The sequence below is a fragment of the Lingula anatina genome, chromosome 8 (genome assembly GCF_051362555.1).
Source record: "Lingula anatina isolate TDL-2025a chromosome 8, LinAna3.0, whole genome shotgun sequence".
Classification (NCBI taxonomy): domain Eukaryota; kingdom Metazoa; phylum Brachiopoda; class Lingulata; order Lingulida; family Lingulidae; genus Lingula; species Lingula anatina.
In genome coordinates, this window is record NC_141774.1 from 3,271,985 (window position 1) to 3,286,659 (window position 14,675).

Here is a 14,675-nt window from a genome sequence, read left to right on the forward strand (position 1 = left end):
AATGAAACACAGTCAACTGTTATGCATTATCTATCCAAATTTCACAAATATTAGACAAGATTTGTGAAAATTATTAACATTTAACTATTTTAAGCCATGGAATTTGGCAGTCTTTTCAATGTCATTTTCAGTTTTCTCACATTTATATGCTCTGAAAATTCTTTTCCATGAGACACAGTCAACTGATGAGCTTTTCACAGATTTGTATTATTGTTATGCATCATCTGTCCAAATTTCACAAATCTTGAAGAAGATTTGTGAAAATTATTAACGTTTAACTATTTTAAGGCACCGCATTTTGCAGTCTTTTCAATGTCATTTTCTGTTTTCTCACATTTATATGCTCTGAAAAATGTTTTTCATGAGACACCATCAACTGATGAGTTTATTACAGATTTTCATTATTGTTAAGCATCATTTCTCCAATTTCCATAAATATTGGACAAGATTTGTGAAAAATATTAACGTTTAACTATTTAATACCATGGAATTTGGCAGTCGTTTGAGTGATATTTTCAGTTTTCTCAAATTTATTGTCCAAAAAAAATCTTTTTCATGAGACACAGTCAACTGATGAGCTTATCACAGATTTTTATTGTTGTTATGCATCATCTATCCAAATTTCACAAATATTAGACAAGGTTTGTGAAAATTATTAACGTTTAACTATTTTAAGCCATGGAATTTGGCAGTCGTTTCAGTGTTATTTTCAGTTTTCTCAAATTTATTGTCCAAAAACATCTTTTTTATGAGACACAGTCAACTGACGAGCTTATCACAGATATTTATTGTTGTTATGCATCATCTATCCAAATTTCACAAATATTAGACAAGATTTGTGAAAATTATTAACGTTTAACTATTTTAAGGCACCGCATTTTGCAGTCTTTTCAATGTCATTTTCAGTATTTCTCAAATTTATATGTTCTGAAAATGTCCTTTTTATTAGACATAATCAACTGATGAGCTTATTACAGATTTTTATTATTGTTAAGCATCATTTCTCCAATTTCCACTAATATTGGATAAGATTTTTAAAAATATTAACGTTTAACTATTTTATACCATGGAATTTGGCAGTCTTTTCAATGTCATTTTCAGTTTTCTCACATTTATATGCTTTGAAAAATGTTTTTCATGAGACACAGTCTACTGATGAGTTTTTCAGAGATTTTTATTGATTTTAAGCATCATTTGTACAAATTTCAAAAATATTGGACTAGATTTGTCAAAACTGTTAACATTTAACTATTTTATACCATGAAAATTGCCAGTCTTTTTAATGTTATATTCATTTTTCTCAGTTATATTGTCTGAAAAAATTTTCCTCATTGGACCCAGTCATCTGATGAGGTTATTATTGTTGTTATGCATCATTTGTACAAATTTCACAAAGATTGGACCAGATTTGTCAAAATTGTTAATGTTTAACTATTTTAAGTCATGGAATTTGGCAGTCTTTTCAATGTCATTTTCAGTTTTCTCAAAAATATATGTTCTGAAAAAATCTTTTTCATTTGACATTGTCAACTGATGTGCTTTTCACAGATTTTTTAGATGTTAAGCATGATTTGTACAAATTTCACAAATATTGGAGTAGATTTGCCAACATTATTAATGTTTAACTATTTTAAGTTATCGAATTTGGCATTTTTTTCAATGTTATTTCCAGCTTCTCAAATATATTGACTGAAAATATATTAAACACAGTCATTTTTTAGCTAAACTTTTTCAAAAGTATTTATGTTTAACTATTTTAAACTGGGAAATTTATCACTTTTTGATATTTAATTTACACTTTTTTCAAATATATTTTGTCAAATGGTGTGCTAAACCCTATTCCAGAAACTGATTGTAAGGAAGAATCTGCACCTGGTATTGGTAGTAAGAAGAAGTCTTGAATGGGTATATGTTGTTTTCTAGGTCACATTTCTGGACAATTTGTCACCTCTACACAAGCAAACAAATTATCACATTTGATGTTTCTTTGGAGACTGAATGATATATTGAATGATATATATGATATATTGGCGTATTAAAATATTTGTTTTCAATAATTCTCACTCTTCTCATATAAATTGCCAATAAGCCGCACTTTTGTTACACACAGTCAACTGATAAGCTTATCACAGATATCTGCAGTTGTCAAATGTCATTTTTTCAAAATTAAAAAGAAATAAAATATAATTATATTCATGCTGGTAATTTTGATACATTTTAAGTCTTATTGCACATTGTTCTCTGCCACCACGTCACTGTTACTGCTTCTCCTCTTAAACTATAAGAGACCATGTATCCATCTCTTGTATGTAGGTCAGATATAATCTCAACTTGATCCATGTGAATTTTGGGTACGCGGTGCTGGGGTGTAGGTGTGGTGTTCGTCACATTGCACCCTTGTCCAAAATTTGCAAAATGAAATGCAAAATATCTCCCAAACTAAAGGCATTGCAGGAAAAGTTTCTATGGATGACTGAAAGTGGTATGTGGGATTTGAAATATGCCCATTTACGGTTAAATGGGCCAAAATTTTCTTTAAAATTTTTTTCATTCATGCTGATTTTCTGAATCTACACAGACCTATCCTATAATATTATGGGCAGGTATTACCCTTAGGGTTATCTTTCATCTTCATGAGTTTGGGGTCAGTTGGTGCATTTTTATGGGAGAAGCAGCCAGATTTCTTAAATGCAATCTCTAATCCTGGAACCATAAATGCTAGAAACCTTTTGTTTAGTGCATTTTATAGATCTTGTCAAGCACAACACTGGGGATGGGGTCTGTTTTTGTTTTCCATATGGTATACGAGTTGCACCATATCAGAAAGTACAATGTTGCAATATCCATTGGTGAAAATAAAATGTGAAATAACTCCAAAATTAGAGGTACCCCCATAGTTACTAAAGACCTTCAATAGGAAGTCATACACTTGCAATCTGTCACCTTGAGATTGACCTTTGACCTAATTTTCAATTTGAACTGAACTTTACACCTCTCTGCCCCTTATATTTCCAAAACTGCCAGAGTTATGCCCACAGTTACTATAAAACTTGAATAGGAAGTCACATACTGGCAATCTGTCACCTTAAATTTGACCTCTGACCTACTTTTCACCATGAACTGAACTTTGCATCTTTTTTGTCCCTTATATCTCCAAAACTGCCAGATACATGCCCAAAGTTACTATTAAACTTGAACAGGAAGTAATATACTGGCAATAAATGACCTTGAAATTTACTTTTGCCCACTTTTCACCATGAACTGAACTTTGCAAGTTTTCCATCAATATATCTCCAAAACTGGCAGAGGTATGCCCATAGTCATACATTGGCAATCTAGCTGTGACCTTGAACTTGACCCTAGACCTACTTTTTACCATGAACTGAACTTTGCAAATTTTCTGTCCCTTATGTCTCCAAAACCGCCCACAGATACTACCGAGCTTGAATAAGAACTCATATGTTGACAGTCTTCCTGTGGCCTTGAATTTGACCCTTGACCTACTTTTAGCCATGAAGCGCACTTTTCAAATTTCCAAGCTCTGATATATACAATTGAACTTGGATGGGAAGTCCTATATTCTCATTCTTTTTGAAACCTTGAATTTGAACATTACTTCTCCCCACAATTTGTTATAAATTGAAATATATGTATTGTTCAAAAAATTGAGAACTGTTGTTTACCGTATTTTGTCAAGCACAACACTTAAGGTGGTTTCCCTTTTTTGTTTCTATAAGAATGTGCTTACTCCAGCTGGTTTTCACCTTTCTCAAATGAATTGTGAAAAAAAAAACACTTTAATTACACATAGCAGATTAACTTGTTTTTTTTTTTTACTTAAGTGGTATACATTTCACAAACATTAGACTAGATTTTTTAAACTATTTTTATCCATGGAATTTGCCAGTTTTTTATAATTGTTATCAGTTTTCTCAAATATGTTGTCCTAAATATTACTTTTATTACATACAGCTTATTTTAGATTATTCCAGTTGCTAATTAAGCCACAGTTGTACAAGTTTTACAAACATGACAGTACATCTCGCAGAGTTATTAACGTTTAACGTTTTTTAATGTAATTTTCGCTCTTTTAAAATGTCTTAAAAATATGCAGTTACACAGTCATCAGTAATCACACAGTGCAACTGATGAGTTATCACATTTCTGTTGCTGTTAAGCAGCATTTGTACAAGTATCACAAATAATGGACTAGATTTGTCAAAATTATTAATGCTTAACTATTGTAAGCCATGTGATTTGCCAGTTTTTTAATGTAATAATAAAACATATTGTCCAAAAAATCTTTTATTTTATATTGTTCAAAAAAGCTTATCTCAGATTTATACAGTTGTTAAGCTTCAGTTGTACAAACATTGGACTTGATTTGTCATTATTATTAACACACTGTTTTTATTATCGGAATTTGCCAGTCTTTTATGTCTAGTTTTCACTTCTCAAAAATTCACTTCAACTACACACAGTCAACAGATAAGCTTACTTCAATCATAATCAAGTTGCTCTTTCTAGACTGAAACACAGATGTAGGTCTAACGTTTAAAAACCAACCTTATTAGATATTTGCTCACATACATCCGTACATACACTGTAGATTCATGTGTGGACATACAAAGACGTAGATGTCATATACAACTACATGTAGTATGTTGATATCATAATGTGGTAGGTACTTATTGCAACAGAGACGATCATATTTTCCGCCAGGTGGTGTTATAGTACTGCCCAGTTTGTCAAACATGGCGAAAACTGTTCAGATAAAAGCAGTGGACCATTTTAGAATCGCCATTGACCTACATAATATTATTTCATTTTGGGTGTTTTCTTCTGGTTTCTTTTTTAAATATATTTAACACAACTGCACTATATATATACATATATATGCATTTTGATTTTAATAAATTTTTAATCAAGTTTTGTTCGTCAGATAAGGGTGAGAGTTGAACAGAAAAGCTTTAGCCCCTCCCCCATAAAGCAAATTGAACCTACTCTCTAGGAAGAGTTGTTACACCTTACGTGATCAGGGAGTGGATGCGAGGCGGTCTGGACACTAAGTATACGAATATTTACGTTTCAACCAATTCGGTATAACGTTTCAATTTATCAGTGTTAGGGATTTAATGTTCACTTATTTGTAATTAATTTTATAAGAAGTATTGTGACGCGTGCATGCATAAAAATGGTTTGGCCATTCCCCAGTGTTTCCCCCACAACATTTTGCTTCCTCAATTACTTCACCTTATCACATCCTATGGAAATGAAAACTATTTCGGACTTCGTTAGTAGAAAAAATATCGTCAGTTGAAGACGTACCAGGAGTATATTTACTAGAAGCAGACAAAAAAGGGGAAATGCTGTGGAATCTCTCATTTAAATTCCTATTTACTGACATGTAAATATTTGTAGTAAGCGGTTGGAGGTCGAAATAAAAAGAGCATAACAGACAGTAGGTACACTGTATAGGACTTCCATTTCTAAAAACGATTTCACTAGTCCATTTGTACTATTTCAGTCCGTTGAATATATAAGTTTAATTATAGCTACACGTACAGATCGTTGTGTGACGGAGTTTTAAAAATTGTGGGTTCACTGGCCAACAATGTCAATCCTTCAAGGCATAGGGGGCGAACTGATAGCGCAAAATACTCTTTCAAACAAATGTTAAGCGTTCTGTTGATACCTCATGTCGATACCTTTAAAATAAGGCATTGGGTACTAGAAACATGGCGTGTTTAAGACTGCGTGGTCGTCAGATACAGGTTTGGTTTATTTCAGTAAATATATCTGTCCCTTATGCCTTTCAACGTGCTCTGTTCTCGTAAGACCTTCAAGTTTGCCGACGTGGCCTTTGTTAAATGGTACTACAATAATGATTACCCTCAACCAGGGCCACAGATTGATTCTTCACTAGATACACGTTTTCACAGATATGTCTCTAGTTAAACAATGGGACTTTTCTGTCCTGCGTCAGAGAAAAGTGCACATGAATCAGCGGTCCTGGGAGATTGTTAGTTATTATACACGCGACCAAAAAAGTTCGGAAACGTAAAATTTGTTCTCAATAATAAAAAAAAATGTAATGTGTTGGGAAAATCTTCTGTGTAAATAAAGATTAACAAATTGTGGGTTCATTAACCAACAATATTTGGTTAAAATATTTACCGTAACAAAATATGGTTATTTTATAACTATTCAAAATAACAATGTTTCCGAACTTTTTAGGGCGAAAGTGCCAGCAAGGTAACGAGTGTTGACTTGGCGTTACGTTGTCCTGCGAATAAAATAAGCATAAATATGGAAACTTTTGATTGTCCAGAAAAGCTTAAATAGCGCACTTTTACAATTTTTTCATTTGGCAAAAGTGAGTGTTTAGAAAGATCATTTGGAAATTAAACAATTTACTGATATATTTTCCCGACAGCGATTTTCATGATATGTTCCTTTTTCCATGCTTTATGCTATGCTAATGATAAATCAAATACATCGTGTTAATATAGAAATAGCCACAAGTTATTGATCTTATTAGTCAGTGACGCACACATTTTGTGTAATAATTGATGAACTGCTTTATATCTCTTTAATTATTGTCAATTTCTGAAATTTGTTCTATTTTTTTTTAGAAATGCTTGTAGATATTGATAACACCAAATCATGAACGAGTAGTTAAGTTGACCGTTTATTGGTGAAATGTAATACATTTGTTGTATATGTTATACCTTTGAGATATAACTTTATCTTATATGCATGTCTTACAGATATTCAAAGTGATTAAGTAGTGATTTAAGTGTTCTTAAACTTGGTAGTTTTACAATGAAATACTTAGATATAATTAATACATAGATGTTTAGCATTAAATAAAGACTTTCCAAATATACAAAATGTCTTAGTTATTTCTTTGACGGTTGAGTTTCTCAGCGGCAAGCTGGGGTTGGGCTTCAAACTTGTCTTACGTTTCTAAAATTTCTTCAATGTATTACGATTTTCTTTAGAATTTTACTTGGGTTACTACAATAATTTCATTGACTCAGTGGTACCCCTCGGGTTTGGGTTCGTTTCTTGGTTTGGGTACTTGTAAAACATTGAATACTTTTCAAGGGGCTTTACAGAAATTTCCCTTTGGTTACTATAAGAGGAAAGTCTTCCCGGGGAGGGTGGGTGGGAACAGTTAGAGGAGTAGGTAACGCGCTTGCCTCTGAGTCAAAAAGTCCCAAGTTCGAAACCTGGCGCTTCTGGGTCCAAGCAAATTACCTTTTGCAAAAAGATATTCAAATAATCAAGGTAAACTAATACAAGAGGCTCTATAGGTAAGACCTGTGAACTAGAGAACGAGAGCTAAAGGGAACAGAAGGTGAAAAATGAAAGGAAATTCAATATACAAATATCTGTACATTATTTTTATTATTTATTGTTTCAACAAATTCCAAGTAATTTCAACAAAGTTTTAAACAAAACAAAATACGTGAAGTTACGTTTTTCTACGTTGATAGCAACCATTACAATAGCGTCAAATTTCTAAAAAATTCTATGAATTATGCTTTTACAAAAAATATACAAGAAGTCTACCAGATAGTAAACTAACTAACACATATGAAGGTTTTTATGCGCTTTGGAAATTGCATAACATAACAGACATAACTCTTACTAAAACAAAATTCATATAAAAAATTGACCAGGACTGGTAGATAAATTGAAAGGCCAATCATATCGTACTTGTCAAATTTTGTTCAAAGTTGACGTTAATAATTGATTACTAATTCCACTGAGGAGCAAAGTGTCCAATTTCAGTGGTGTGAATGATATCGAAATTCCTAAATGCATATAATCTCACATAGGCGTCTCACGTGCTCTCGCACTTACGCACACCTTGTTCTATGCCGTCATGCTGATTCTCGCAGAGAAAAAGGTAGACAAAATAGTCATTTTAAGAATCGAGTGTTTTACGTTATTTTGTTTTCATTTCATTACATCCTTAATAATGACACGAATTTGAGCGAAAACTTAAATTTGCACACATGCGAATCAGGAACGGCATAAAGACATGGTCAATTTCCAAGCTTATTCTAGTCAAGACAATTTAAGAAAAATATACAAACAAAACTGAAAAGATTACGCAGAAAGAAAAACGGCGACTTAAAATTCATTAATCCATATATGCTAACACCCTTACTCTGGTCTCCGGTGCTCAGTGATCAAGAAACACTTAGCAAAAATACCCCAACAGGACGCGCGGGACTGGCATCCAATCAGACCCTTTTTCTCTCAATCACCCCTCAATCACAACCAAAGACATATTAATTAACAATAGATATTTTCATGCATATGAGCAAAGAAGTTTTTCCAGGAGAGCACTTACATTTCTGCTTTGCGATATTGGCAAAAAGTAGAACAACACACAAAGGAGCTCATGCAATGCTGATAAATTTGGGTGGCCCCAAGAACGGATAGTTTTTATCACGTTGGTAATATGTATTCCCCTACTACATTAACGAATTCGGAGTAATTTCGTGAAAATCCCTATTTCTCTCCTGGTTTCATTTTCTTAACATTGTTTTAGACCCATCCCAGCACAGTACATGTGTATCTGTCACTGATCAGACAAAATATCAAAACACCGAAACCAAAGTAAGTTCATTCTTAACATGTGTCACAAAAGTATGTCCGCAATTTAAAAAAGGATCGTTTCTTATACATGGGCAATTCTGCAATCATGTGGACAAATTTATCATTTTCCTAACGCTGAAATTTCCAAAGCATTATAACTTGAAGAACAGTGTTTGCAAGTTATTTTAAATTAACAACTTGTTCTTTTCTCAAACTTTACGGTCACTGTATGAAACCATTTGTGTCTCAAAAGTTTCATGTAATGAAGTTGAGATATTTTTCTTATCGGAATCTCAGAATTCAATTCAATTTAATTCAAAATAAATATTTCAAATATCCTCAAATGCACAGCTAAGTGACTAACTGAAGATTTGCCCACAGACAATTTTTACCTTCAACTAGAAAAACAATAGTGCTGGCACAGTACTCTACCATATAATAATAATAATAATAATAATAATAATAATAACAATATTTGATTACTATCATTTCTGTTTTCATCGATCATTTCAGCAAAATAATTTTTTGCATTAAAATTACTTTGTTAAAGTACCGTATTTTTGTTTGAGAAATGATGGGTACTTACTTCCGACACAATAATAAATATACATAATAAATAAAATACCTTGAAACGATATGAGCGAATAGAGTACTGTACTACGATTTAGAAAGAATGTATCATATATAACCAGCGACATGCAGGGTCGACGCCATCCATTTCTTTCTTTTTCTCTGATCAGAAGTTTCGTTAAAAATTCTTGCTGCGTACAACAATTAATTTGATACACATTTTATGCAGAATCTTACTATCCAAGACAAAGATTACATTTCATATCAAATGTCAACCCTGCAAATAAACTACAAGACAAACTTCAACAAGCGAGACAATCTTGGCATGGGCGCAGGCGATGTCCAACATGAATCTGATGTCTTTGATCGGCGACGCATCCAATCACCCGGTAAACAGCGGTTGGGAGCCACTGAAATAAACGAAGAAAATCACATTCACGACACAGTTTGATGAAGCAGTATGTGTATATCTTTACAGCATGCTATTTTGGAACACATGAAATTATGTTAACAAACCACTATTGTGCCATTCCTATTCTTTTCTACCCTGTGCACACTGTTTAATGACAACACTTCTTTACGTAAGATGTCATATGAAAGGACCAGGTGCCCGGATTACGGAGATATTCACGGAAATGAAAGTCAGTGAATGAAAACATTTGGCAGATGGGTCCAATTAGTATAAAATTGACAGGATCTTAAAAAAGACATTATTTTGGCACTTTTTCACTGACCAAGCCAGGGTTTTCAGGGGGAGGGGGCGATACATTATCTGGATTTTGTCTAGTTTCGTGCCATGTACAATTTGTGCGCTTTTGATTTGTTCTTGTTCTTGTTTTGATTTGTGGTTTTGTGAAGGAGACGGGATACCTCTTAAACTAGGGAAAGGAACCTGTAACCCCCCCCCGTCGTTTCCAGGAATGCAGTGACACAATAGTTCAACATCTTATTAATGAATGTGCACTTGTCTGTATCAAGTTTACTTTTATAAACCAGATATTTTTGATACTATAAAAAACAGGCCAGTGACCTCGCCAATAAAACAGTTAGGAGAATGTAGATACCTACCCAGTCGTCTTACTTGTTGAGGAATTGTTCAGACCTTTGGACAGCTGCAATAAGCCCCTCACTTCCTCATTGACAAGTGCGTTCCTTCTCTGAAATTACAGATAATAAATCATTCAAACTTTGAGCTGATTTTGAAATTCTGATGGAGAGTGTATTGGACATAAGTGCAGCCATAAGGACTAAAATGTCCCTGTACGAAACGCATCATCTGGGCAAACATCGTCTACACAAAATACACAGCATTATCTTATATCACCTATACAATACTACGGCAGCTTCCTGTCATTTTCTGTGCTAAATTTTTGGCCTACATGTGGAAATTGCAGCAACGTACCAAGAACCTCTGTCTTCTCCATCTTCTACTGACCTTGGTCCAACCTGAACACCTCTCACCGAAAGGCTCACCTGTATTACATAATAATGTACAGGGCACCCTCTTTTTGAACGCAAGTTTCGATTTAAACTTGTTTTTATTATTTGATATGGCACAAGGGGTCCTAATACTGGGATGGTGATTTTGGCTTTCTACCACCACAATGGCAAAAATAATAACATCTTATCAACCATTAAGTTTGATATCAAATTATTTGGCTATGTTTCACCCCCCCCCCCCCCCCCAAAAAAAAAGTCATCTGTACCGATTGTGTTAGAGAAGACAAGATGCGTTTTTTGTTTACCCGATTTGTATAGAACGTTAAAATTAGTGACAGCGTTCATTAGGACCTAGAGTGAGTACAGCTTAGTTAACTACAGCTGTCACAGCTAGGATTGACTTAACAGATGTTCTTATAAAGTACATAAAAAAACTAATACTGACTCAGACTAGGTGTAAATGTTCTCACCTTCCTTGGGAGGATACAGCCCAGAGAGGGTACCATTGAGGGGGGGGGGGGGGTGATCACAATTCACGGGAAAAAATTATCATTTCACAAAACACAGTAAATAAAACTTTATTCAGATTTCACTGAAAATGCGCGTCAAAAATCACGTATCACGAATTACCGGGTATAACGACTTTCTTTCACGAATAACGGAGAATAAAAAGCTGCATGTACGAGTCACAGGAATGGGGTTCTTCACGCTAAATAAAATGAACGTCTCACGCATCTTGGGAAGTGAATAATGGCTTTCAAGGGTAAGGAAAATACCCAATGGAAGCCTCGTATGGGGCTGTGAAAACTAGCATACGAACAATACTGCCAAATGTTTCAATTACCTTTGCATCGAAACTTCAGCTACAACTACCTACTCTTAGAAAATCACTTTTACAAAGCTGAAGATATTACCCCCTCCCCCATGCACCAAATTAAACTACCAGTCCAGACGCCACAAAAACGCATGTTCTCAGTCTTTACCAGTATTTCAGAGTAAGGACATATTTTCTGAAAGGGAACTTTCAAAATTTATATGATCAAATTACATGTTTTTATGGAGCTTAGTATATATTTGGGCGCAAATGTCTCCGTATGTTTATTTTGCACACAGCAAAAGCCTTACTGAAGAATGAAGTAACATTTGAGAGCTAGCAACGCTGCCAATGTTTGTACGTTAATCCGTATCAAAATTCAAGGTCGCGGGGTAAATATAATGCTTTTTATAATAAATAACAAAGCTAAGTTTTTATTTATTTATTTATATAAAATAGTTATTGAGGATAATACATAGTTAATTAAATTTTTGTCTTCCCCATGGACCTCAGGTAATGGTCATAGATGTTTAATTACAAGAAATAATTTTCATTGATTAAAAATGAATAAGGTGCCACCATTAGATAGGTGCTATTTTCAAAAGCAGACTCTAGTCTAATTATTCTATCGGTACGTGCATTTATCGGTAAATGGGTTTATAGGTATGGCGACATAGAAGTATAGGGTCCTGTTATCTGTCAAGACGTATCTGTCAAGACGTACCTATCAGGACTGGTAGAGTTAATAGAGCTGCATGGAAAAATTGAGACTTAATAGAGCTGCATGGAAAAATGTACTTTGCTTTCTACTAACTAAAGGTAACAAAAGTGTTGTGATAGACAGGTGCCAATCAAACTCATACAGTTTAATTCAATTTTGACGGAAGCTGTCAAAAGTACACGACTTTGATTGACAGTTTTATAAACAAACGTCAATCACAATCATTACGTTGTTGATAACTACAGTTGTCGAACATGCAAAGTTCCAGCTTCCTTCACCATTTGATTGACAACGTGCCAATTAAATCATTCAGTTTTGACAGATCCCATCAAGTAATAACTGCTTGATTGACGGGTTATATAAACAAACGTCAATTATGATAGGGACAAGCAGACGCAGAGACAAAAAAAAAAAAAAAAAAAATCTGAGGTTTTGGTCGTCTTAATCCATCCCTTTAGGTCAAATTATGAAAATTCCCATTTTTAAAGCTCAGTTTTTACCCATTATTTTATCTTATTTGTTATTTTTTCCGTACCATGTTATTTGCTGTGCGTGGAAAGTTGCGTGCGTACCTTACATCGCTCGACCGTTCAGCATTGTCTCTCCTACAAAGATGCCTAGTTTTTTCAGTCTTATCACTGGTGCATACATTTCAGTTATCGGCATATATATAAGGAATGGCAGTAAATAAAATATACTTTATAAAGTTTCAAATCTTTTCAAACTTAGTAAGTACTGCTTAAATTAATTATTGAAAATTATTTTTCAAAACCTTTAACTACATGACTTTATTCTTTTTCCTGTCACAAGAGACTCAAGAATACATCTGTAACCGTCTAGTTTGTTCCTGTTATTTGAAAGCATTTCCCCTCAGGAAATATAATTTTCGAAATAGTGTCAGATTTCTTAATCAAAAATGTCTGAATCTTCTTCCATTTCTGTTCTGGCGCCTACCACTCTCTCCTGATGGCCCATTGCCCCCCCCCCCCCATAATTACCTTTCCCCCATGCCCTGTCCCTCACTCCCCTCTAATGCCACTCATGTCCTCGTCACCGTCTTTTTCTTGAATATTATTATTATTATTATTATTATTATTATTATTATTATTATTATTATCATTAGTATTAAATTTCAAAGGTGAGCATATAATGCCTAGGCGAATTGCCACCTTTATTTATACTGTATCAATATTTAACCCTCTTGAGAATAAAGATGTTTAAAAAAAAAAAAAAAAAGGAAATATAATTAAAAGAAGTTTCACTATGCACACATACCGGAATTCTTCAAGTAATGTTGACTTGAAGATGGCACCTAGCTCCACCGCCCCATATTTTCCTCCCTATTGTTTCTTTGTACACTGAACGGGGGTGGGGGGGGGGGGGGGGGTAGCGGCGTCTGATCTACCAGTGAATTCAGGATCATTCGGTGCCCAGTCTGGTAGTTGGGTAAGCCTAGTATAGTATATGTTAGATTCACGACATTAACTCTTAAACTAAAATAGCTTTCCAACACTATCCATGATTTATTACTTGGATACCATCTTTATTCCCCCAGCCCCGTACGCGTCTCACGTTGTCTTCACTAACACAATTGGGTGATTTTTGTGGAGTTCGTCACAATCATGGTTGAGACAGCGTCATAAACAAGACACCGCAGCCATTTTTCTTATGAACAAAGGTTGTATTAAAATATTCTACACAGTGGCAGATAGATTAGCTAAAAAAGGGGAATGAAAAAGAGTTAAAGGAGTAAAGTAGATTTAGCAAAGACATTAAAAAATATCACTTCGTTTAAAAGCAGGAGCTGCCAGGCCTTATCAACGGATTCTAGGCGTTAACTAACTCTACCCGCAGATCTTTTAGCTCTAACACCCATCTATACCACATAATCCGCGAATTAACCAGCACACCGTAAATGTATTTACCACTGCGCTCTTCCATTTGGTTTCAAATTCAACAAAACCAGCCTTCAGCGTGTGTGTGTGTGTGTGTGTGTGTGTGTGTGCGTGTATGCTGTAAAACACTTTTTTATCGGAGTCGTAAGCTCTCCTGACACATCTAATGACACTTTGCCCGGGCTAAGCACCGACCAATCTGCGTCCTAGGTACAGTTACAGTTTGCTTGAGTCCATCATATCACTAAATTTTTTATCTACCCTTCAGTACAAGTGATGGCCTTTAATTTTAAGTTTAAATAGCATGTCATCACTGCCCATGACTTATCTAGTCAGTGAAATTTAATTTTCCTATACAAATATTTCATACATCTCTACATATATCTCAGAGAAATATTTTCAGTCCTTAATTTTGCTCTTCATTTATTGCAGTGGAATGAGCATCCGCCTGTGTTTGTATGCAGTAGTAAAGATTTTTACGGCAAGGGGCATTGAACGGGCAGAGAGCGACGAACGTGTTCTAGCTTGACGCCGGCGTTGCATATGGCCCACTTGATTTCTGTATTTTGACCATGTCGTGTCGTAGACACATCTCATTAAAAATATTAATATGGCATTG

At 34.4% G+C, this 14,675-nt stretch overlaps 1 protein-coding gene across 1 annotated transcript; it reads right to left on the bottom strand.

Annotated features, from left to right (window-relative positions):
* Window positions 1–7,644: 7,644 nt before the first annotated feature.
* On the bottom strand, window positions 7,645–11,361 carry LOC106172693 (uncharacterized). Its single transcript, XM_086994083.1, has 4 exons — window positions 11,358–11,361; window positions 10,589–10,779; window positions 10,268–10,343; window positions 7,645–9,596 (listed from the first exon to the last, which is right to left on the bottom strand). The coding sequence occupies exons 1-4, from the start codon at window positions 11,359–11,361 to the stop codon at window positions 9,475–9,477; spliced, it is 393 nt and encodes a 130-aa protein (XP_086850209.1). The 3' UTR covers window positions 7,645–9,474.
* Between the last annotated feature and the right edge of the window lie 3,314 nt (window positions 11,362–14,675).